This window comes from Fringilla coelebs (genome assembly GCF_963513975.1).
Source record: "Fringilla coelebs genome assembly, chromosome: 2".
Classification (NCBI taxonomy): domain Eukaryota; kingdom Metazoa; phylum Chordata; class Aves; order Passeriformes; family Fringillidae; genus Fringilla; species Fringilla coelebs.
Genome location: NC_140029.1, coordinates 1093418 through 1118369, shown reverse-complemented (window position 1 = coordinate 1118369; position 24952 = coordinate 1093418). Strand labels below are relative to the sequence as shown.

At 48.9% G+C, this 24952-nt stretch overlaps 1 protein-coding gene across 3 annotated transcripts in view; it reads right to left on the bottom strand.

Annotated features, from left to right (window-relative positions):
• Positions 1-333: 333 nt before the first annotated feature.
• The window catches only part of GART (phosphoribosylglycinamide formyltransferase, phosphoribosylglycinamide synthetase, phosphoribosylaminoimidazole synthetase), a 37507-nt gene continuing 12888 nt past the window's right edge, over positions 334-24952 (bottom strand). For all 3 annotated transcript variants that reach the window (XM_084201288.1, XM_084201287.1, XM_084201289.1), the window contains 20 exons: positions 24026-24121; positions 23285-23459; positions 22520-22631; positions 21301-21369; positions 20461-20586; positions 18448-18535; positions 17983-18068; positions 17251-17419; positions 16497-16728; positions 13297-13391; positions 12285-12394; positions 11499-11697; positions 10241-10489; positions 9763-9915; positions 8471-8674; positions 8101-8232; positions 7412-7542; positions 5569-5710; positions 3004-3119; positions 334-1618 (listed from right to left, as the gene is read on the bottom strand). In XM_084201288.1, coding sequence (XP_084057414.1) covers positions 1436-1618; positions 3004-3119; positions 5569-5710; positions 7412-7542; positions 8101-8232; positions 8471-8674; positions 9763-9915; positions 10241-10489; positions 11499-11697; positions 12285-12394; positions 13297-13391; positions 16497-16728; positions 17251-17419; positions 17983-18068; positions 18448-18535; positions 20461-20586; positions 21301-21369; positions 22520-22631; positions 23285-23459; positions 24026-24121 — 2867 coding nt within the window. In that variant the 3' untranslated portion in view covers positions 334-1435. The remainder of the gene's footprint in view (positions 1619-3003; positions 3120-5568; positions 5711-7411; positions 7543-8100; positions 8233-8470; positions 8675-9762; positions 9916-10240; positions 10490-11498; positions 11698-12284; positions 12395-13296; positions 13392-16496; positions 16729-17250; positions 17420-17982; positions 18069-18447; positions 18536-20460; positions 20587-21300; positions 21370-22519; positions 22632-23284; positions 23460-24025; positions 24122-24952) is intronic.

Below are 24952 nucleotides of genomic sequence, written 5' to 3'. Positions count from 1 at the left end.
GTGACTCTGTGAAATCCCATTTCACATCAGGCTCACATGGCAAAATATCAGAATCTGGATCAAGGTGCCTGTGATGGAGATGGAGATTGGATTTGGGACATCTCTCTCTGTTGGCCTCTCTGGCAGAGATCCAGCTGCTCTGATCAATAATGGGATATTGATTCCCTGCACAGGCAGTGATTTCACCCCTCCAAGTCTTTATTTCCTCTGCCTTCCCTGGCTGGAGCTGTGACCTCCCCACTGACCCCCGGCCCCCACACCATGTACAGCCCCTTCTCTCCTCCCCCCTGCAGCCCTGGGAATCAATTCCAAGGAAATACTTGTAGATAGAAATTTTTATTTTAATTTATAGACTTTATTTCAAATCCCAAAGGAGAATATGCCAACATGGGAGTAGCGTCAGGACATCAGAGCCCAGAATAAAATCAGCTTTCTCTGTGTTAAAGGGGGGCTCCAAACCACCTCAAACTTTGTGTGTGGGAAACTTGATCCTTTCGGTAAGAACATTAAAATGGTTTCATAACTATATGAAAATATTAAAAGAAAACCACAAGTGTTGAGCTGCACAAAAACACCAACTGTTTTCCAAATGTCCATAATTCCTGGGTGTCCCTCAGTGTTATTCCAGGTGAAAACACTGGTTCAAGAATAAAGGCACTTCAGAATTCCTGAGGAATGTTTCACAAGCCAAGGACATGTTTTGTGTCTGGTCTTTCTACTCATATAAAAAAATAAACCCTGAATTTGTGGGAATTCACATGGGAATGCTGCAGACAAAAGGGGCAGCAGACACTGAATGCTGCTGGCATCTGGTGGACAGCAGATTCAGGGAATTGGAAATTACAGGGTGTGGGCCAGATGAGACCCACCACCATCAAACCAGGAAGCAAACGGAGAAAATCCAATAACTGGTGTTTGGGGAGGCCAGTTTTTCCTGCTCTGATGAGGTTTTTAGAGTGGAGGGTTCTGCCTTTGTCTGTCTCTTCCATTGCAGTTTCCCTGAGCAGCACCTCCCAACACAAGGAGGGTCCCTGTTAGGGAGCAGCCCCGATGTCTGGCAAACAGCTGGATATTCACAGCTGGATATTCACCATATTCCCCACCTGGCAAAAGTGGAAGCTAATCCCTCTGCTGGAGCCAAGCCATGTGAAAAAGGCTTGTACACTTCCCAGCTGCCAGCCCATTGCTTGTGATTTTGCATGGAAAGGTCTCCAGTGCTGTCTCCAGCCCACCGCAGGGCTGCTGGGGCTGTCAGGAAAGCGACTGAGAGAACCAAAACGTTGGCCAAGGAAGCGATTAAAATTAGGAAGCACTTACAGGAGCCACTGCTGCCCCCTCTGGGAACGGCCCTGAAATTCCCACTGATGGCTTTCCTGGGATTTGAACCTTGAACCGTGCGAGGCAGGCGAGGGGCAGGCCCTGCTGGAGCCCAGCTCTATTTCCAGTAGATCTTGCCCGCCTCGCCCACGCGCACGGCGCCGCTGGCCACCAGCTGCAGCGCGGCGGGGAAGGCGCGGTGCTCGGCCTCCTTCACCCGCTCGGCCAGCGTGGCCTCCGTGTCCCCCAGCTTCACCGGCACGGCCTCCTGGAAGATGATGGCCCCGGCATCCACCTCCTCCTGCAACGGCGACGGCAAGGTCAGGGCTGGCACGGGAGGGGAGGCCTGGGGTGCCTCGGGGAGCTGGCAGGAACTGGGGTTTGGGCTGCTGGGACCGGGAGAGCAGGGGCTGGGGCTGGCTGTGGTCTGGGAAGCGTTCAGAGAAGAGCAGGAGGGAGGCAGAACAGCAGGGAGCAACAATTCCATCCCAGAAAAGCCCATGAGCCAGGGACAGGAGGGGCTGGGCTGGGCAGGACATTCAGTCAGAGGGGGAATGAGCCAAGGGCCGCACGGAGCCAGGACAGGGATCCAGCAGATCTTCCCTGGAACATGGCTGGGGCAGATCCCTACTGGGCAGGGGTTGTTCCTCAGCAGCTGCCACACAGAGAAACCCCAAGTCATGGCATAGAGAGAAGAATGCAGTTTTCCCCTCTGTTGGGAAAAGTGATTCCACTCCCTTTCTCCAAGAGAGAGCAAAAATCCTGAGACAGATTCCAGCAGCAGAGGGAAGAGGAGAGGCAGAGTAGAACCCTGAGAAGTGACCAAAAGGAAACCAATGATCGCTGGCCTGAAAAAACATGGCTCTGAAGCTGAAACCTCTCTGCTCTTTCTTTGCTTAGGGTCTGACCAGCATAAATTGTCAAGTTTTTCTCTGTTCCCACAAACATTGGATCACTCCTTAACAAACCCTGTGCCATTTCCAGTGGGGTTTTTGTTTGTTTGTTTGTTTCTATTTTTATTCTTTTCCTTGAAAACAAGAAACAAGGCAGGTTTAGGATAAAACCCAGGAAGTTTGGGCCATGTTTAACAAAGCCTTTGGCTTAGCCAAGGCCTTACATAACTATTCCCCCACTCCAGTGGGTGGAAGGCAGCAGTGGGATGCTTAGGGAAGAAGTTCCCTTAGGGAAAGCTTAAACTCCAGGACAAATTATCCATTTCCATTCCTTCTCCAGAGCCAGCAAACTACAGCACTGTATGGTCACAATCAAATCTCCACCTCCTCTGGATACAAAGTTCTGAACACAGAGGGCAGGTGATCAAACACAAGGGTTTAGGGTGCTCCCAGCAGGCTCTGAGGTAAGAATGTTCAAAGGGGAGGATTCCAGAGGAGCAGGAGGTGCAAATGTTCAAAGGGGAGGATGAAGAGGGGCAGGGAGGTGCAGATGTTCAAAGGGGAGGATGAAGAGGGGCAGGGAGGTGCAGATGTTCAAAGGGGAGGATGCAGAGAGCCAGGGAGGTGCAGATGTTCAAAGGGGAGGATGCAGAGAGCCAGGGAGGTGCAGATGTTCAAAGGGGAGGATGCAGAGGGGCAGGGAGGTGCAGATGTTCAAAGGGGAGGATGCAGAGAGCCAGGGAGGTGCAGATGTTCAAAGGGGAGGATGCAGAGCGGCAGCAGGGGTACTCACAGCCACGAAGTGCACGGTGCAGCCCGTGACCCTGACCCCGGCCTGCAGCACCAGCTTGTGCGCGTGCGCTCCCTTGAAGGATGGCAGCAGGGACGGGTGGATGTTCAGGATTTTCCCTGGGAAAGCAGAGCTGAGGTTATTGGCTTTTAGCACTTTTAGGCTGCTCAAAGGGCCATAACCAACAGAGGAACAAAATCATTTGTGGAAAGGATTTTTCACAAGTTTTGAAGATGCCTGCAGCCAGTCAGCCCCAAGTGCTGTGGTGTCTGTGTCTGAATTAGCAGAGTGCAGTTACAATTAATGGCTAAACACATTTCCCCAGGGATTAATAATGACTAATTGGCTGATGTAGCTGTCCCTTCCCTCAGCACTTTGTCCTTCTTTGATCACAAAATCATTTAGGCTGGCACAGCCCTGCCAGTGCAGGCAGCCCCAGCTGTGCCCCACGGCCACCTTGTCCCCAGTCCAGAGCACTCAGTGCCACCTCCAGGGCACACCTGCAGGGATGGGCACTGCAGAGCTCCCTGGGCAGCCCCTGCCAAGGCCTGAGCCCCCTTTCCATGGGCAAATTCCTGCTGCTGGCCCAGCTGAGCCTGCCCTGGCCCAGCCTGAGGCCGTTCCCTCTGCTCCTGTCCCTGTTCCCTGGCAGCAGAGCCCGACCCCCCCGGCTGTCCCCTCCTGGCAGGGACTTGTGCAGAGCCACAAGGGCCCCCCTGAGCCTCCTTTGCTCCAATATTTCTATTGCCATTATTTTATTTAATTCTTTCTGTTATTTCCATTCTACTCTTCTCTCTTCCTGGCAGCACCACGGGGACACCCTGCCCATGGAAATCTGGGCAAGTTACAGGAGGCAAATGTCCCACCTGATGTCCAACGATGTTTATATCTAAAAAAACCCCATTTTAAGCATCAGCATCTCCCTCCCTGCAGCTTGAGCCCAAGAAGTTTCAGAGACAGTGGGCTGGAAATACCACCCTGCTCCTCTGCCTCCATCAGAGTGGGATGTGGGTTCCTACTTGCTTGGGTTTGTTTGGTTCTGTTTTCACCTGTGCTTTTTTAACACTCACAATTAACACTTTAACCTGTCCTTTGTTAACAGCCATAATTCACACTTCCCGGCTGTTAAGCAAGAAAGTTTCATAACTCCCACTCAGTGTCCTTGTGACTGTGAGAGAAAGAAAAAGGAGCAGCAGCAGGAATTGATTCTTCCTGGATAATTCTGGGGGGGTCAGTGGCCAGACATGCCCAGGACAGGGTCTTGCAGCTGGCCCAGCTCCCTGGGCTGAGCTCAATGTCTGAGCTCAGATCTCATGGTCCCAGCTCAGGTTTTCAAGCTCAGTCCAGTTCTGGACATTTAAAAAATGAGTTTAACTCTTCTGTCTGGAAAAAGTCTTTCCTTTTCTCTCACACCAGTCATGCAGGTAAAGCAAATGCTGCACTGTGCAGGACAAGGATCAGTGCTCTGTCCCTGAATCAGAAGGTACTAAAATCCTTTTTTTGTACAAGATTCTGCACTAGAGGAGGTTCTGTTCTGTCCTCTACAGAGACTGCTCCACACACATCCCCTGGAATCAGAGATTCTGTTTCCTCCTGAGAGCTGCCTACAGCACAGGCAATTCCATCTCTGGGCCCTGAGTGGGCCAATTCACCAATTCACCTGACTGGCTTCACCTGACAGCTTCAAAACCACACCAAGGAGCTCAGGAGTGCTTGCTTTGCTCTACTGATTTTAAAGAGATGTTTGAAAAGTAGTTCAGGTGTGAAATGTTCCTGGCACACCCAGGGGAACACAAAAGTCACCAAAGAGCAGTGAAAGCTCCTAGGCAGAGGCTGACCAGGCTGTGCCTGTTTTGGGTAGGTTTAGGTAACCCTGGCCCCAAAGCAGAGCAAGCAGCAGCTGCTCTGTGTGTTCAGGACTCCCTGGGAAACACAGGAGGAGAGAAAAGGAACAGCTGGGGAGGGAGGGCAGGCCCTGAAGGTGTCACCAGCCTCTCAAAGAGCTGGAAAATAAAAGATGAGCAGAGTGGAGACACTGAACATTCTGAGCAAGCACAGCCTGGATCTGCCTGTGGAATGCCCCACCCAGGGACTCAGGCAGCTCCAGCATGTGGCCTGGGACTGGCCAGGGCTTGTTACCAAAACTGCAAAATGCTGCCCAGCTGGGTGGTTTGACAAGGACCCAGAGCAGTTCCTCTGTCAGGGGAAGGAATCCTCAATGGCTGGGTGCTTACCTCTGCCCTGCACCTCCTGTGTGCAGAGGCACAAAGCCTTCACGGCCTTTTAAAAGATATTTTCTAAGAAATCAAAGGCTACCAGACCTGTGCTTGTCCTTGGCTTCCTTCAGCCTCTGCACAGGTGCACTGCCTTTCCCTCTCATCCTTTTCCTTGCAAGATGGGAAGAGTCTGTGGAATAATCCCAGGATGATTTCACAGAATCCCAGGATGGGCAGGGTTGGAAGGGGACCTTGAAGATCACAGAGTTTAATCTGGTGCCCTCTCTCTTTTTCCTGGTGACAACCTCTGGAATGCCTTGGTGCACATGCACAGCCCCCCAGCTGTGCTCACCTTCCCATTTCTTGACAAAAGGACCCGAGAGGATGCGCATGAACCCGGCCAGGCAGATCAGCTCCACCGAGAACTCCTCCAGGACTTTGTCCACGGCGCTGTCGAACTCCGTGCGGCTCTGGTACCTCGTGTGCTCCACCACCTGGGGCAGCCCAAGACACAGAACAGGGGTGTGGGGGCAGCTCCAGCAGGAAGAACAGCTCCTTAATGCCCAGCTGACAGACAGAGTGGGGCCTGTGCTCCTCCCCACAGAGATGGAGCAGTGGAACAAACAAGTTTGGCTTCATAAGCCCACGGCTCTCGAGCCCATGGAACACCCCACATGGATCTGTAGGGTTTCTGTGGATCACCATGGAACACCCTACAAATGCAGGGCTTTAAGCCATCCTGAAGTCTTCCAAAGATTTTCACCCACTTCGAGGCCTCTGGCAGTCATAAGCAGTTGAATCTTGGCAAAAACTGTACCAGAAAAGCTTGGAAAAAAGGCTGCTCACAAACTCCTAAACCAGCCCCTACCCCATAATCATGGAATCCCAGAATCCCAGACTGGTTTGGGTGGGAAAGGACCCCACAGCCCACCCAGTGCCACCCCTGCCATGGCAGGGACACCTCCCACTGTGCCAGGCTGCTCCAGCCCCAGTGTCCAGCCTGGCCTTGGGCACTGCCAGGGATCCAGGGGCAGCCCCAGCTGCTCTGGGCACCTGTGCCAGGGCCTGCCCACCCTGCCAGGGAACAATTCCTCATTGCCAAGATCCCACCCAGCCCTGCCCTCTGGCACTGGCAGCCATTCCCTGTGTGCTGTCCCTCCATCCTTGTCCCCAGTCCCTCTGCAGCTCTCCTGGAGCCCCTTCAGGCCCTGCCAGGGGCTCTGAGCTCTCCCTTCTCCAGGTGAACACTCTTAGCTCTCCCAGCCTGAGCTGTGTGTTCTCCATCCAGGATATATCCCCTGACTTAAGCATTACCTAACTGAGAGCACCCAGTCTTCAAGGGAAGCACCTGTTAATGGCCACCAGAGTCACAGGGGCGTTTGGGAAAAGCCAGGGCTGCTCAGGTGACAGGGACAGCAGGCACTGGGCACAGAGCCCAGCCCAGCCCAGGGCTGAACCAGCCTCTGCTCCTGTGCCTGTCCCACCCCTCCCTCCCCAGCTCAACCCCCCAGGGCCCTCAGCTCTCCCACACTGCTTTTTTCCTGTTAACCACATTTCCCTCGTGCCCTTTGTGTCCTCCCAAGGAGGAGCTGGAGGAGCAGCACAGATCCCAGCACTATTCAAGGAGCAAAGCTCTGGGCCCCCGTTTCCCTGTGTCTGTATTCAGCAGTGAACAGTGAATAGTACAAGGTTTCCCAGTGACAACAGGATCATTTCAGATCTGCAGCACAAAGGCAAGGCACACAAAATCCATGGAAGTTCAGGGAGCACTGGGAACGATTCCTGGAGAGCCTGAGGCAATACCCAGGGAGTCAGAGGAAGGCCCCACTGAGTGTGACCTCTCTATTCCATTCAAATGAACCACCAGGTCATTTTAAAATTAAATTCACATAAAACAGATTGGTATTTCAGTGTTGATGCCCTAAAGTCAAGCAATTGACAAAGCTTAAGCTGTAACTGAAAGTTTTATGCTGGTTTAATGCAATAACTGTCCCCAAAGTATCAGGATTGCTGGCAGAGAAGGAGAAAAGGAAGGATTTTGCTGTCAGGTACTTTGCTCCTAGGCCAAGTTCACAACAGACCAAAAAGAAAAGCCAAGGCTCCCTCCCAGCCCATGTGTTAGCCCATAAAATTCATCAGCACCTCCCTGCTGGAGTCCCAGCCAATGGTGGCTAATTACAAGAGGAAATGCTCACCCTTGTAGGAATCCCAGCTCTCTCAGCTTTCCTCAGCCCCTCCACACCAGGTTTGTTGGAGATGACCAGAACTATCTGTGCATAGCTGGTGTCTTTCTTCGTGCTGTTGATGAGGGCTTCCAGGTTTGTGCCTGGGGGAGAGAGAATAACTCATGGATACTGAGAATAAATAGAGGGAACAGCTGGAAGAGGTTTTAAATAAGCAGCACTGTGGGGGAGACCAAACCAAACAGCTCTGATGAAACATTAATCCTTTTTTAATTGATTTGCTGGGAGCTGATTCGGACAGCTGAAGGCCTTTTCTGGCAGCTGCACTTGGAAACTGTAATTTATAGCACTGGATTGGTGGCCTTAGTGATTGGGAATACTGGAAATAGAATAGCTGGAGTGCCTACATGGCCAGAAGAAATGCTGATCTATCTGTGAAATGATGCTGCTGATCCTACAGGGACCAGAGTGGGAGCCTGAATCTGGGCACATGCAGAGGTTTGGGGACAAACTGAACACAGGTGCAATTCACAGTTTGCAGCAGAGGTTAAAAGAGGTTTGTGACTGACATCAATCCAAGCACATCGCTCCTGCCTGCTAGAAGCCTACCAGAGTGCCCATGGAGAACTGCAGGGATTTTAAATCCAAGCTGAAGTTCTCTTCTCCACAGTCTGGACTTCAGGGTAGCAAAGAGAACTCACCTGTTCCAGAGATGAGGACAGCAACCTTCATTTTGCCTGTCTGGATCTTGCCCTGGATGTGGCTCTGCACACACAGGGACCTGTTTGCTTGCAGGGCCCGATGGAGATTGAGGACTTTAACACTGTCAGAGCCTGAGCAGGTATAAGGGAAAACCCAAAAACCAGCAAAACAAAGTATTAGTAAAGGGAGAAACAGAGAGAGGAGAAAAGCACCCATGGAAGAGATTAATGAACTGTCAGTTCAATACCCCCACAAAAATGTCAGGGAGGTGCCAGTGAAGAGGTGTTCACCTCATGAAGGCTCACAAATAAGGGAATTGCCCTTTGCTGTTGCTGATTTCCCCCCCAAGGAAGATCAAGCTGCAAGAACCTTTCTGTAGGGGCACCACTTTGCCGATGAGCCAGGCGGTCTCGTGTCCCTGGATGTCCCTGAGGACCTGCTGGGCCATCTCCTTCTGAACCACCAGCACTGCCCCAACCCCACAGTTGAAGGTCCGAGCCATCTCCTCCTCAGAGAGGTTCCCTTCCTTGTGGAGCCAGCAAAAGATTTCAGGGATCTTCCAGGTGAGAGCATCTGAAGAGAATTGGAAATACAGATCAGAGTGGAAATTGCTACCAATGGACTACAATTATTGGGGTGTTAAGAGGCAAAATCTGTCACAAAAATCCCCCACTGCCCCAGTTCCAACCAGGTGAGGATGATTTACAGCAGCACAAAAATGCTTCTGGACACAGCACTGGAAAGGAATTCCAAGGACAGGAGATTTCTTTCTTGTCATGTTCTCTTCGAAAATGGTTCTCTCCCAATTTCTACAGATTCATGGAATCACAGAATGGTTTGGGTGGGAGGGGACCTTAAATCCTGATTCCCAAGATCCCACCCAGCCCTGCCCTCTGGCACTGGCAGCCATTCCCTGGCTCCTGTCCCTCCATCCTTGTCCCCAGTCCCTCTGCAGCTCTCCTGGAGCCCCTTCAGGTCCTGCCAGGGGCTCTGAGCTCTGCCTGGAGCCTTCCCCTCTCCAGGCTGGACATTCCCAGCTCTCCCAGGCTGGCTCAGAGCAGAGGTGCATATACACATAAATTATCAGAGGATGAGTGGAAGATGATTAATGTGCAGTTCATGATTTCAGAACTCACTGTTAATTCCTTATTTTATTGTACTACCCCGTGAGCTCTCACAACCTGTGCCAGCCATTTCCCTTTCCATGCCTCACCCTCCCCAGCAGTGAAACCCCTGTCCTGCACACCTGAGGGGAGAGTGCTGAGGATTAATGAAGCCAAACAGCAGGAACTCTCCCTGGGCTCACAACCACCTCTGAATGCTAATTGAAAACTTCATGAGTATCATTTAATTAGCAATAATTTCATAGGGAATGGCAAATGGTGACAGCTGACTTGGGATTGCTGGTAAGGTTGTTTTCTTTTTGCAAGTGTCCTAGGAAATCCAATCCCTAACACCCCCAGGGGAAGGAATTCAGTGGGGAACAGTCTTTCCACCACACAGAGTTTTGTCTGGCTCTGGTTCAGCTACAAGGGAAAACTCAAACATTTCCAGACTGACAAGTCCAACTCCTACAGCACAGATCAGCTGGTGTGGCCACAGGCTTCCACAGGAAGCCACATTAAGGTGAGGATTTTTCCACAGCTTTCCTTCTCTCTCACCTAAAACGACGCCCAAGGACTCTGGGAGCACTCTGGGGATGTTTTCCAGCAGGCCCCCTCCGGTGATGTGGGCGTAGGCTTTGACGTGGCCCGAGCGCAGCACAGGCAGCAGCGTCTTGCTGTAGAGCTTGGTTGGGGTTAACAGGAGCTCTCCTGCCCAGGGGAGAGGGAAAAAGCATGGAGAGAAATGGGAATCAATACAAAATGGGGGAAATCTCAAAACAGCAATTTGCATAGTAATGGGTTTGTACTAGAGAGAAGCACAAAGTTCTACCTTTTTTTTTGTAAGCCCACAATTAATTATTTATCCCCCTCCCTTTGTTTCTTCCCTGCACATGTGACTCCCAGGAAAAGAAGAAGATGAAAACACTCCAAAGACGGAATGATTTTTTTTTTTTTGGTGCCTGAGAAAAGTTTCAAAGGCCCAGCCAAAATAAGTGTGCCAGCTGTCGGGAGGAAGCTCGGGAGGAAGCAGTACCCAGAGTCTGATCCCCGGAGACACCGACGCGGGAGGAGAAATCCAGGGAGGACTTCTCCACGATCTTCCTGACGAGGCTGAAGCCGTTGCTGTGGACCCCAGAAGATGCCACCCCAATGACCACGTCCCCCTCAGTGATCCTGTCCAGCTGGGGCAGCATCTGCCCTCTCTCCACGGCCCCCACGGCGAAGCCGGCCAGGTCGTACTCGCCGGGGGGATACATCCCAGGCATCTCGGCTGTTTCTCCTCCTGGGGACCAAAAACACAGCAAAGAGGTGCTGGAAAAGCCTGGCTTTAATCATGGAGTCCCAGAATGGTTTGGGTTGGAAGGGATTTGAAAGCTCATCTCATTGCACCCTGGCAGGGACACCTCCCACTGTCCCAGGCTCTCCCAGCCCCAGTGTCCAGCCTGGCCTTGGGCACTGCCAGGGATCCAGGGGCAGCCCCAGCTGCTCTGGGTAAAATCCTGCTTTTTTCTCTCCTCTTCCCACTTTTCACTCCCTGCTCTGTGCTCCATCTTCACCTGCTTTTTTTAGTCCTTGGGTTTCAGCTGTATTTAATGAGGGCTGGATCAAATGGAGGATGGAGAAGTGCCTGGCCACCCAGCACTTAAATCCACAGTTAATTGTGCAAAACCAAGCAAGAGACGAGCCCTGACCCCCTCACTATCAGTGGGGTGATGAGTTAAATTTGTTGAGCTGAAGGTTCAGCTCTTGCAGAAAGGCCTGTGGAGTTTGAAAGTCTTGAACTGGAAATAAAATCTTGACATTTTGGTGGTTTCATCACAAGGTCTCACCTAACACAGACCTTGCTGCAGCATGAATGGGGTGATTATATTTGATAAATGCAGAGAACACCTTAAAACAAACATAAAGCTGACCAACAGTTCATGCAGGAGAAAAGTAAATCAAGGCATAAAGAGCTTCTTGTTTAAAGCTTATAAACAGACCCAAAATGACACCCACTGAGAAAGGACTTATGTTCCTAACTTTCCTAAAATTTGGAAAAAAGAACAGAACCTTTTCTCAACAGCTAACCTAAATCTGTATCTAAAACTAATCTAAATTTTAAACTAAATTTTTAAAGTACTGTTTCTTTCCACTGTGATTCAGATCAAGTTCCCTGAAAGCAAAGACATGGAACACTTTGCTTTTTTACTCCTCCCAGATTTTTCCACAGACTAGGAAACCAGCTACATTCAAACCAACTAAAGGACCTTGCAGAAGATTTTTCAGACCCCCCTGAGAAGTGTTCCTACCCAAAAGAGCACATCCAGCTTTCCTGCAGGCATCAGCAATTCCTGCAATGACGCCCTGAGCCACCTCCACGTCGAGTTTGCCACAGGCAAAATAATCCAGGAAGAAGAGGGGCTCAGCTCCCTGGGCCAGGATGTCATTGACACACATGGCCACCAGGTCCTGCCCGATGGTGTCGTGTTTCTGGCACTCCTGAGCAATCTGCAAGACACAGGAGAAGCCTGGGATCAGCTCTGGGCCCCTGGAGCACAGGCAGGGTCTGCAAGGGACTGAAATCAGGAGCAGAGTCTGTGAGCAATGGACCAGAATCCCTCCAGGTGCTCTTTGAGGAGCAGCTTTGTTTATTGTCCTCTCCTAACTCTCTTCAGGAATTATTCCTGTCTCCACTGGCACACCCAAAAGGCACTGAGAAGGAAACTGTGCTGCAAAAGGGTTTCCTTGCACCCCTACCACAAGAGCAAACATGGGATTAAATATTTTTTCCCATCAATTAATCTTTTTTGAGGGTGGAGATGCTGCCTTTGTGAAACAAGATTCCTGATTATATTCTTAGTATTTAAAACCCAGTTATTTATTTTAGGCACCTTATCAACTTTTGATCATTGATATCACACCAACTTCTGGCTATTTACAGGTATTTAATTCTTTTGCCTGAAGAAGGGCAATTTCAGTTTCCATCCCCTTTTTAGAAAGGCCAGTAGGTATTTTTACAAGACAACTGCTGCTTTCTGACAGAACCTTTTCCCTTCTGTGCTGTTTTTCCTTCTTTGGGTGGATTTCCACCTTACCTTGAGTTTGGTGCCGACGCCGTCGGTTCCAGACACCAGGATGGGATCTCTGTAACCAGCTGCTTTCAGATCAAAGAGCCCAGCAAACCCTCCAAGCTCTGCATTGCAGCCTGCCAGCCAGGAAAAGGAGAAACAGCCCAGCTTTACTCCCAGGGGCTTCTCCAGCATCTCCACCACACATTCTCTCCAAGGTTTGGCAACACGCCTGTGCTTTGTCACCAGGAAACTCTTCTCTGCCATTTAGAAGCTTTCCACTGAAGAGCTCCTAATCTGCTTAGGTTGGCTTTGCCTTTTTAATTTATCACTAGCCTAAGCCTAGAAGTCCCCAACTTTGTGACTGAGCAGTCAATAATTCCTGTAACTGAGAGATTTCCCCCTTGCACTCAGTGTTCCTGTGAAACACAGGAGGAACTGTGGTAGGATTGTTGTACTGGTGTGAGAATATCTCTTCTTCCCTCTATATATACCTGACTTCACTAGAAGGTTCTCACTTCATTTGAAATAAAAGGGCCACTTCATAAATGAATATTTTAAACCTGTCTGAAGAATTACAAGGACTTCTAGAGCAAGATATGCCTGAACCCCAAACCCAAGGATGAATAAATGCTGATTCAACCAAGCAAAATAGGGGGGTTCCACAGCTACCTCAGGAATTCTACATCTCATAACCTTTCTAAACATTCACCCCAAATGATGGAGTTCACTGGGCAAGAAATAATAATCCATGGAATCAAACAGTACTTAATGGTGAAATTTTTGCTTGCATTTATCCTTACACAGTGCTGAACTGTGCTGTCTAACACTCCTGGCATTCAGGAGATGGAGTTCAGAGCCATTTGGGGGTTAAAAGCTGTGCATTTGGAATAAAATCACAGGCATTTGCTTACCACAGGTTTTCTTGTGTCATCTAGAAACAGGCAGGACACATAAATAGGAGCTTTTTATCAAGATCAACTGGTAAACCTCACTGCCAAGAAGTGACCAAAGCAGGAGCAGAAGGTTCTTGTCTTACCTGACCTTGATGTGGCTGCAGCAAAGGGTTTGATCTTCTGCACCAGCGTGTTCCCTGCTTCAATGTCCACCCCACTGTTTTTGTAAGTCAGTCCTCTGGAAGAGTGGGGAGAAATGGGATGGCAGCTGATTACTGAATGTATTTTCAAATAATATTTCCTTCTTTACACCCCTGAGTGGGTGAACTGTGCAGAATCCCATCCTGCTGCCTGAGGAGGCACTGCCAGGAGCAGTAGGTGGATAATTCCAGAGTTCTAAAGATGCTAGCAGGGCACTGGGATCATACAGTCAAACCCCAAAATAAAACCAACACCTAAACCCCTGACAAGGTAAAACAGGCAGCACAGCCCTGATTTTGCAGGGTTTGAATCCACACAGGCCATGGAGTCCCAGCTGTGACTGATCCCCACCTTGTCCCCAGCCCAGAGCTCTGAGTGCCACCTCCAGGCCTTGAGGTGTCGTGGGAAAGCTCCAAACCAAACTAAGCCCAGAAATGCATGGCTGGGTCAGAGCAGGACTGAGCTCAAGTCACTTTTGCACCCACAGGGTGAATCAATAACCCCCAGGATCCTTCCAGGGCTTTACAGCTGCAGCTTTAAGGCTGCCTCTCCTTGTCACTGCAGTGATCCCACCTCAGAAGCAGCCATGCCTTCCTTACTTCAATGGGCCTTCTATTAAAGGATATAAAATGTATTTCCTTCTAAAGACCCAGGTTCCCAAGGTGGGGTCAGCAATCTAGGAGATGTCTGTAAGCTCTGGGTGGGGTTTATGTAAGAGCAACACCCTGGTACAAACTGGTGTCACCTGTGTGTCCCACAGCTCCCTGGGGACACGAAGCACCAGCTCATGTTTACAGAAGGACTTTCCATTTTGGGGCCAGGGATTTAATGACTTTTCACTCCAGCAAACACAGCTCGTGCCAGTTGAGCAGTTGTTATTCCCAGGCTGTCAATGGCATGAACCAGGTGCATCCCTATTTTAGATCCATCCCTGTTTTCTCTCTCCTATGGATGGGATTCAGCCTGAAGTTTAAATTCTAAGGGTGTTGATCAACAAGGACAAATACAACAAAACAACTGAAACCCATTTAGAATTGACTCAGCTGAACAAAAAAATTCAGTTAATCCACAAAACCCGTCTCAGGAACCAGGGCAAGAATTCAGCAAACACTGAAAAAGTTAGAGACAGACACAAATGCCTACAATTGCACTAAATTAAGTAAATATTTTTGTACTCTGCTTATTAAAACTTATTTTAAGATGTGGGAGGTTTTTTTAGGATCAAAGATATTTCTGTCATGAAGATCATTGCTGGAATATCTGGAATTGATAAGACTTCAAGTGCCAGAAGAACTGGCCCAGGAGAAGTGTTGCCAGGAAAATCCAAAGGTGTCTGCACTCACAAAACCTGGCAAGAAGACAAGAATTGCCCCAGGCAGCTGTTCAGGCTGTGGATAAGACTCAAGGAAATATTGGCCTGCAACAACCAGAGATCAAAGTCAACACCTTTCAGTCTGAATATGATAAATGTCCACCAGATTTGCACCATGTTTTTAGGAGTATTCCAAATTTGTTAATTTTTTTTTTTTTTTGCTATCTGCTTTGATCCTTTAAATGAATCATTAATTCTTTATTAATTCTTTAAATTTTCTGGAATACTTTTCATTAAGCATTGTGGCTATTTTCCTGAGGTGAAATGCCTCAGGACTGAATCCTGCCAGGCTGCCAAGAGGAGGCGAGTCCTGACTTCCAGAGCCATCCCCCTTCCTTCCCTGAGTCCAGAGGGGATTTTGGGGCTTGGAGCACCCTGGGAGAGTGGAAGGTGTCCCTGCCATGGCAGGAACAGGATGAGCTTTAAGGTCCTTTCCAGGCCAGCCCAGTGTGGGGCTCTGGCCTGAAGCATCCCTGTGCTGCCCCGTCAGGAGCAGAAGGTGGAGCAGCCTCCAGGGCAGCACCTGCAGAAGCCCCAGGAGCCTCCCGGTGCAGGAGGGATCCTCCAGGCAGGCATTCCAGGCAGGAGCCCTGCTGGCTGTGGCCCACTGTGGGAGGGAACTGCTCCAAGAGCCTCCTCTTGCCTCACTGACCTGGCTTTTTTTTTTCTGCTACAAATCCCAATTCCACCTTTTCACATCGATTTGTCAACAGATGCAGAGCACTTGAGAGAGAAAGAAGACTAAATACCAACACCCTTGTTCTTTTAGGAAGTTTATTGATGATAATTTTACAAAATACTAATCAGGATACACTGCCAGCAGCAACAGAACTGTCACTGATGTGCTTCCAAGCCTACAAAATAACCCCTTGGGAAAAGACATGGTGGGAGCTCACTGGAGCAGAGCAGGTTCTTATTAGGTAAAAATGAGTTTTAAAACTACAATGAGCTTTCAGGAACATTAGAGAGGCAACAAGACACCCTGCTATTAAAAAAAAAAATCAACCCCACAGCCATATGATCTCCAGTGTCTTACAGTAAATAGTGAGCCAATTAAAGGAATGAGAATGGGAAGAAGTGATGAATCCTACCCTGGTGTTAGGCAGCTATGCCAGTAAAAAATAAATCCCAACAAGGTAGGGGGTTCAAGGTGATTTTAACCATTTCTAAAAGCTAGAAAAGAACCAATAAGCCAGCCTGAACTCTGTTAATATATAAAATCCCAGAATCTGCTGAGCTGGAAGGAACACACAGGAATCATGCAGTCCAAGCCCTGGCCCTGCACAGACAGCCCAAAAATCCCACCCTGGGCATCCCTGGCAGTCCTCTCCAAATGCTCCTGGAGCTCTGGCAGGTTGGAGCTGGGACCACATTTCATGATATTAAATGATTTTTCATTTCATGATATTAAGTACCAGACTTGTGGACATGGGCAAATCTGTGATCCAAGACAAACCCAGAGCAAACCTGTGATCCAAAGTTCAAGGAGCAGAAGCTGACCTTCCCTAAACCAGGCCTAACAACTGCAGCAACACAGATCATTCCTGTGTGCTTGTCACTGCAGTTTAACTCAGATTTAGGAGAGTAAGAACATCAGGCACTTAAAATATTCCTGCCTTGGCTGGTCTTGCTGAGGTTGAGTACAAGGATGGGGCTCAAACTTGTCCAGAGTTACACAGAATACCAACAGAAGTTGTTACTATCACCCAGGGATGTGCTTAGCTCCTTCTCAGCCCCATCACTGCCGTTTCAGGGATTGGGAATATCTACCTGGATTGCCTGAGGAAGGCTATGGCCCGGTGGCCAATGTCCCTCCTGAAGATGGCCCCCTGGAAGTGGATGGCAGCCACCCCCAGGTTGGCCTCCTGCAGCGCCGTGGGCAGGTCCTCCTTGATGGCCGTGACTGTGAGCACTCTGCCCCCGCTGGTCACCACCTTGCCATCCTTCAGGGCTGTGCCTGCGTGGAACACCTCCAGGCCCAGCTGCTTGGCCTTAGCGAGCCCTGTGGGTGGTGTGAAAAACAGCAGCTCTTGGTTAGAATGCTCTCAGTGAGGAGAGGTGGAGCACTTGGGGTCTGAAAGGCACACCAAAGTCAGGGTGATCCTGCTGGGAAATGGGAATAAATCTGTAAAAATACCTCTGGAGGAGACACAAGTCTAGCTGTGTGCTCGGGGACGTGGGAAGAGGTGTTTAGCTGGCACACAACATCTGATTCCAGCTGGGGTTTTATGCCTCAGTGACATAAACATCAGCATCAACGTGACCCAAGAACCCTGATCAGAACCACCTGACTGCAGCAGCAGGCATTAAATATCAATGCTGTGCCAATATCAAATAACAACAGTGTGGAGAACTGAAAATACACCACAATAAACTGAGATGTGTGAAAATTCAGCTGCTCTTGCTGACCCAGAACCAGGGTTTCTATGGATCTCAGTTCCAGTGATTCACCTTCATGCAGCAGGAGAGAACAGGGAGAGGCCAGGGGGGATGAGCCTCCTGCAGCTGCTCCTGCTCTATTTACCTGTTATTTCCAGGCCCTTGGGATAGGTCCCTGGGTAGCCTTGACTAGCCATGACCACAGTCACAGCTGCACTGTTCTCTCTCCAGGCTGGCATGGAGCTGGCCAGCCTCCTGTTGATCACTGCCTGCATCACCTCGTACAGGTCACTCCTGAGCAGGGGCAGAATCACCTGCAGGAACACACAGCAGCAAGTCAAACCAGATCATTGTCTTCCCTGGCCTTGCAAAGACACCAATGCAGCTGGAAAAGCAGCATTAAATATGCCCACATATTGCACTTTCACACATCAGACATGCAGTGCATAATCTGAGAGCCCTTAAAAATATTGTTCTTGAAGAAAATTTCTGTGGATAAAGGAATTGCTACATATGGAGAGGAAAGGGTGAGGACAAAGAACCTCATTTGTTCTGAAGAATAGAAATTTAGAGTTTTGTTCCACTCGTCAGTGGGGAGCAAGGAAAAATCCAGAATCCATTCCAGAAATGACAGGGAAGTGCTGAGCTCTCCTCAAGCTGACCTTTGCAAAGCCCAGATTAGAGTCTGGCCTACTGAAATGCTCTCTGGAATGGAACAATTTCATTACAGACCTTCTGCCTTGAACAAACAACCCAAATGCTTTAAATCCTGGTGATTTAAAATTCTGATCATTCACCCCAAATCTGGTTAACAACAGCAGTAGATGGTCACAGATTTTACTCCTCCCATAATGCCAAATTGTACAAAATAACTCACCTGACACTCTGGGTCACCAAATCTGCAGTTAAATTCCAGAACTTTGGGCCCATCTTTGGTGAGCATTAATCCAGCATAAAGCACACCTGGAACAAAACATGATAGATAAAGCTCTCTCAGGAACTCACTTGTTTTGAATCTGTTGATAACAGGGTTTAAAAGGCTGCCACCTGTGCTCAGTGAATTTGAGAAATGGTAACAATACATCAGGCAGAAATAGCTGTCACCAATTTACAGCTTATTTTGGAACATTTTCCGTTCTGCTCCTCCTCAGTTGAGGAATTATCCCCTGTTCATGACCTCTTGATTTCCATGGACTCTGAATCAAGGCTGGTACCAAACCCAGTTCCTAATAAATCAAAGCTGTTTCCCTTAACCTCCAGTGTGTGTCAGGCTACAAAGAGGAAAAAGCAAAATAAAAAGTTGTTCTCCTTATGATTAAAAATCCCAAAGTCTTGTACATACCCAAATAGGGGATTCCTTCTTTCCTCATGCCATCAACAGTCTTCTGAAGAACAGTCTCTCTGATCTTCTGCAGCAGATCTTTAGAAATCTGATATAAAAGGATTGGAAACCAGAGTTTGTAAAAAGGGAGGGCTTGGTTTTGTGTTAAGAGCCAAGCAGGATTCTTGGATGGTGTTGTGGTTTGAGAGGAAGTAGGTTTTTTGGGATGCTGTGGTCAAACCAATAGGTGCTCAGATTTGAATATTGGCCCCTGGTGTGGCCACTGAGGATATGGATACACCTCTGAGAACACAGGGGGTTAAAAGCTGAGGACTCCCAGGGGAAAACTCTCTTGGGTTCTGTCTGTGAAAGAGCTCAGAGCTGCCCTGCCTGGCTCCGAGCTGGGAAGCCACAAGGCCTGAGTGAGGTAGGCTGGGGCCTGGACAGAGAAGGGAGGAGAAGGCCCTGCAGGATGGAAGGGTGGAAAAGAGAGAGACAGAGGTGCCTGTGCCACCTTGAGATTTGATAGCACGGCCAGCCGAGAAGGAGAAGGGGGAGTGCGGGCAGAAGGTGCCGGCAGGGCAGCCGTGGGAATTCTGCACAGGCCGAGCCTGAGACTTTTAACCCTTTTTTGGATGATGAGAACCTTACAAATGCTGATTCCTCCTGGAGTTGAATGAGAAGAGAGATATAGGTGAGATAAGAGGAAATGGGCAAGTGTGATGAAAGTCCGTGCAAGTGAAAGATGTCAGAAGAGTTGAGAAGAATCCTAGGTGGGAGGAGGTGATGGAGTGGCTTTGGCTGGACTTTTCTTGTATAGCCATGGACAGAACCATTTTTCCTGTGACACAGAGACTGCATTTAGGGGGGGAGGCAGTGGCTTGGAGCCAAGAGTGTGCAGTGATGTGAAGGAGCGCACAAACAGAGATGATGACGGGTGAGGAGGGTGGTGGTGGTGGTGCCCTCCGGGAAGAAGAAGAGGTTCTCTGTTCTCGGGATCCCTCAGCCCCAGAGGATGAAATCTGGGGGGAACACGTGTCCCAAAGGTGAGAGACTGTGCTTTTATGGAACTGGGCAAAGCATCCTTGACAAGGAAAACCCCAGAAGCAGCTCTGGTCCACGCACAGTGGTGAGAGCACTGGGCATGGAAGGAAGAGGTCAAGATGGCAAAATGATCTCCGAAGGGGAGGCCACGTATGACAGGGAAACACAAGAGATTTCAACTGTACTTCCAGGGGAAGCCCGTGGTGCAAGAGAGACTCGTCTCTCCTTGATGAACTGAGAATTGATTACCTAAAGGGTGGTGATGGACTGAGAGTTAGTGATCTGAGGGGTGGATGTATTCGAAATTTGGTAGGGGGACGAGGAGGAATGTGACATGTAAGCATGTAAGGTTTTCATTCCAAGTTCTGTGTGTTTCTCTTTATATATAGTTGTAGGTTAATTCAGTTTTTCCCCTTCTATTCCTAAGCTGGAGCCTGCTTTGCTCTATTTCTGATCACATCTCACAGCAGACACCAGGGAGAAGGTATTTTCATGGGAGCACTGGCATTGTGCCAGGGTCAAACCATGACAGATGGCCTCTTGCTCACTCCAATGGAAAGCTAAGAATGTTTTTCTCTCTATTTCTGCCAACAGAAGTTCCCTATCAAACAAACCCCAAACTACCTTAAGCCACAGCCAAAATTCACCATGAGCTTTGTCTGGCACAAAGCAAAACTGAGGGTTTAGGCCCTTGGTTCTGGTGAGAAGCATTTCCTAACTTAAATCCCAATCAAAGACAAGGCTGCAGAAGTAACACTGCCCACTTTGGAATCCCAAGTCACTCAGTGGAGATACCCTCCTCTTTAGAGAGGGTTGTGGAGCTGGGGATTTACTTGGCCATGTCTGCTTTGGGCAGCTCTTCCCATCCAGCAGAGCCCATTCCCTCCTGCTCCTCATGCTGGAATGAAACATCCCCAGTGGCTCAGTGACAGCTGCAGTGAAACATCCCCTCCCCAGCCCCTTTTCCCTTCCTTATCAACCCTTCCTCACCTGAGGAGCTGGGGAATAAGCTCCCATCCCCCCTGTGTTGGGGCCCTCATCTCCATCCATCAGCCTCTTGTGGTCCTGGGCCGGGGGCATGGGAGCAATGGTGACACCATCACTGAAACACAGGCACTGAAACAAGGACAACAGTTAAAGTTCCTGGGGATGGTTACAAGTAAAGTGCAATTAGAGTTGATTTTCAGTGTGACAGAGGGATATTTAAGTGGATAAATTCTGCCTCCCTGAGAAAATAAATGATGGGGTTCAAAGCATTTGGCTTTTCCTCAGGAAGCAGGAACTCATTTTGTGTGACCTTCCTTCAGAAATCAATAAAGCCTAGAAAAATTATACCATCAGCAGTTGCACTGAAAAGAAACACTCAAAAGGTTTTTTAAAAAATAATTAAAATACTGCATGATGGAAATTACTTTTTCCTTTGCCCTCCCTGGCCTGGAAGGAAGGAATTACATCCCTTTCAAGACTTCCTTTTTTCTTGCTGATAAAGCTATTTACTTTACTATAAATTATTTCTATTGCAGTTGTTTTTGTCCTCAGTATCTTCAGAATAACAAGGCTGCAACTTCTGGAACTGGATGATGTTGTGCACTCAAACTGGGTAATGGTGGACTAATGGCAGCAGTATTCAAAACCATTTTACAATTCTACAAATTATAAAACCAGCAAGAACCTGAAATAAGCCACACAGGTGTCTGTAATTTTATTTATAAGCAGGGAATGGTTTTAACTTAACTAATAAAATCCTCCACTCTGTAGGTGAAGGCACTTAGTGAACCCCAAACAATTAAGAACAGGTAGAACCAAAGTGCTACAGTGAGATGCACTTACAGAAATTTCTTCTCCTTCAAGAAGTTCTTCAACAACAACAGTTTCCCCAGCTGTGCCAAAACTCTTATCCTACAGTGAAACAAAATCTCTTTAGCTCTCTTTCAGTTTTAAACTACTGCAAATGCAACAAGAAATAGGGATTTAATACAGCCAGCTTTGAGATGATGAATCCATTCTCCCCCCCAGGGATGTCAGCACTGGTGAAATCCCTACTCCTCTTCTCTTTGTCCTTAAATAAATGCAGGGTTTATTTGTGAATATTTTCAAATGGAAGAGGGTATTTGTCATTACTGAGCAATTCCTCATGCTCTGCCTTCTGAAATTCACCCCAACAGCAGTGACAGCCAAGCGTCCAGTCTGCACTTCCAATGGATAAAAAAGTGCAATTTTATACAACACCTGGGAAGGGAGCAAGATTCTCAGCTGCCAGTGCAATGCTTGAACACTGAGTGCATATTCTGGGTAATTAAGAAATTAAGAACATCCAACCCACACTGCCAAGGTGATTTTGGGGGTCTCTAGAAATCTCTAACTCGGGTTTTTTGTAGAAGACATTGGGCCCTGTTCAGACATGAACTGTGCAGTGACCACAGACCCCCAAAATGTGACTGCAGCACCCATGCCCTGACTCCTGAAGCACAAGTGTGTCCCAGAATGTGTCCCATGGATCAGCAGAGCTCCATGGAATTTCAGGGTGCTGTGCTGCTGACACCAGCTGAGGGCCTGACCTGGAAGCCTCAGCTCTGTGTTCCCAACTGGGCAGATAAAATTACTTTACTTGGCCTCACTTCAAATCTTGATGCTCCAAATACATCTGTGGAATATCCTTACTCAATGCTGGGATTATTTCAAGTGGAGTTCACACTATTTGACTACACATTGAAGTGCTGTGCTTGCTCCTAATGGTGCTTGTGAAGACCCACCTCAATCACTGAGGAGGTCACTGAGGGACCAGATGGATTGCAGGATTCTCATACAGAGAAAAAAAAAAGGAATTGCATATAAAAATAAATGAAAAAAAGGTTGGGTTTTCATGAAGAATGGTTTTATTTCAGCCTACAGGGACTGCACCTCAAGCCATAAGTACAACAGAGTTTCACAGCTGGCCAAGTAAAAGGTTTGATGTCTCACAGCCACGTCCCTATTACATGAAATAAGGAATATCTGTGATGCTCTGAGGTGGTGAAGAGCTGGTTTGGTGTGAAACATTCCTCCTCACCTGCATGATTTCAGTGACAGCTTTGCAGGCCTCCTCCTTGGTGGAAGCCACGATGACTCCTTTGCCAGCTGCCAGGCCACTGGCTTTGACAACCAAAGCAGGGAAGGTGGCACTGCCAAGGCACAGGACAGACATTCAACATCAACAATCCTTGCAAGGACATTTTGAACATTTCAAAACTTGAAAAATCAAAGTGCTTCTCAGTTTTCATGGCAACCTTATTGAATAACACACAAATCACACCAGGCTCCTCTTGTTATGCTCTGCCTGAGAAAGGTTCCTGATTCTTTTCCCCACCAGGGAATGGGAATCAGGGAACAGTCCCTTGACAGTTCATTACTTATTTCCATTTGGGAATTTACCCTTTTATCATCTGGGGTCACCTGGCTTGCACTGTGATGAGCAGATCACCAGTTGCTGAGTAATTCTCCAGGTTTTTTTGGTGGAGAAAAGGGATAAGAAGGCAGCACAGATGGCTCTGGGCTGCTCCCTGCCTCTCCCCAGCAGGCAGACTGACAAAAAAATAACAGCTTGTCGTGTCCTACATTCTCCTGTGAACTGAACACTGAACTTGCATTCCATTTTAGAGCAGGAGGAACCATTTTTCTCAGACTTGCTGCAGTTTGAGAGAGTCACGGTAGGTGATCCTTTGAAACCTTTGCAGCTGTTCCATCCCAATAGTATGGACACCTGGGCAATCATTGCACTGGTTTGGATATCCAGCACCTGTCAGTAAGAACGTGTCTAAAATGACCAGAACTGTACCTGTTGATGAAGGCACATGCTGCTTTGGGATCAGTGAAGGATTTCCATCTGGCAGTGGGGATCTCATGACGATCCAGAAAGGCTTTGGTAAAGCTCTTACTGGACTCCAGCTGAGCTGCCTTTGCTGTGGGGCCAAAACACTTGATCCCAGCTGCTGTCAGGTCATCCACAATTCCTAAACAGAAGACATGTCATAAATCTCCAGATGATCTATGGGGGTCAGGCCAACCAAGTCCAGGGCTGCACTGATTCCTTGGAGCAGGAAGGCCAGGAATAGAAGTCATCTGTGTCTGCAGTGCCTGCTTTCCTCACTGGAAGCAGGAGCAGTCACCCTGCAGCACTGCAGGCCCTCAGGATGTGCTGGCTTTGGGAAGGGATGACAATCCCCCCTTGGTTTATGACACCTTTGAGCTAAAAGTTAACATAAGTCCTTGGTGAAGTTGCCAAAAGGTTTAAGCAGAAAAACTACCAGCATGTTTATAATTAGTTTTTTTTACCAAGACTGAAATTATAATTATTTCAAAACATGAGAACTCCATAGGAAAACCAAAACTGGCTTTCTTGCTCACACATTATCCTTCAGAAATTCCTTTTCACCTTGGCACAACTCTGGATTTCAGGGAAACTGCTCCAGAGGATCTGTTGCCATTCAGACTCTGCTGAGTGATGCATAGACAAGGACTGAAATTTACTTTTCTTCCTAAATGCTGAAGGCAGTGATTTCCAGCTTGTGTCTCTTACCAGCAGCAAGAGGAACCTCAGGACCAACCACCACCAGCCTGACGTCCTGGTCTCTGCAGAACTGGGCAACAGCAGCATGGTCACTGATTGGAACAGCTGTTGGAGACAAAAGAGGGAAAGATCCCATCCACAGGTGCTCCTCAGCACTGAGTTACCCCAGAGCACTCCCCAGCCTCCCCTTCTGAGCTGCCAGCTCACTGGGAACCTGGAGGAGTGAGGCCCACACTGACAGAGACTCACCCAAAACACAGCCCCAAACCCCAGGCAAAGGCTCTGGTGTGACATCCACTGTCAGAGTCATAAATCACAGAATCCCAGAATATCCTGAGCTGAAGGGACCCCCAGGGATGCCCCAGTGCCACCCCTGCCCTGCCCAGAGCCCACCAAGCCCAGCCTGGGCATCCCTGGCAGCGCTGGCCAAAGGCTCCTGGAGCTCTGGCAGCCTGGGGGCCGTGCCCATTGCCTGGGCAGCCTGGGCAGTGCCAGCACCCTCTGGGGAAGAGCCTTGTGCTGCCCTGCAGCCTGAGCTGCCCTGGCCCAGCCCCAGGCGCTCCCTGGTGCTGTCCCTGTGGCAGAGCAGAGCTCGGAGCTGTCCCTGCGCTGCCCCTCGGGAGGAGCTGCAGCCCCGGGGAGCTCTGACCTCAGGCTGCTCCAGGCTGAGCTGGCCAAGGCACCTCGGGGCCCCTCCAGACCCTTCCCACCTCCACAGCTCTGTCAACCCACCCTGCTCCTGAAGGTGAAAAAAAATGCTCTGGGATGCCCTGGGCTGCCAGCCAGCTGACTGCTCTGACCCCCAGCCTGTTTGCCAGCACAAGCAGCATTGCAAAGAATCCAAGAAAACAAAAACTCTTAAAGAAAAAAAAAATATTATTTCTTTCCAGCAAGTCTCCTCCCTGAGAAGGGTCACCATGGAGCTTTACAGAGGTA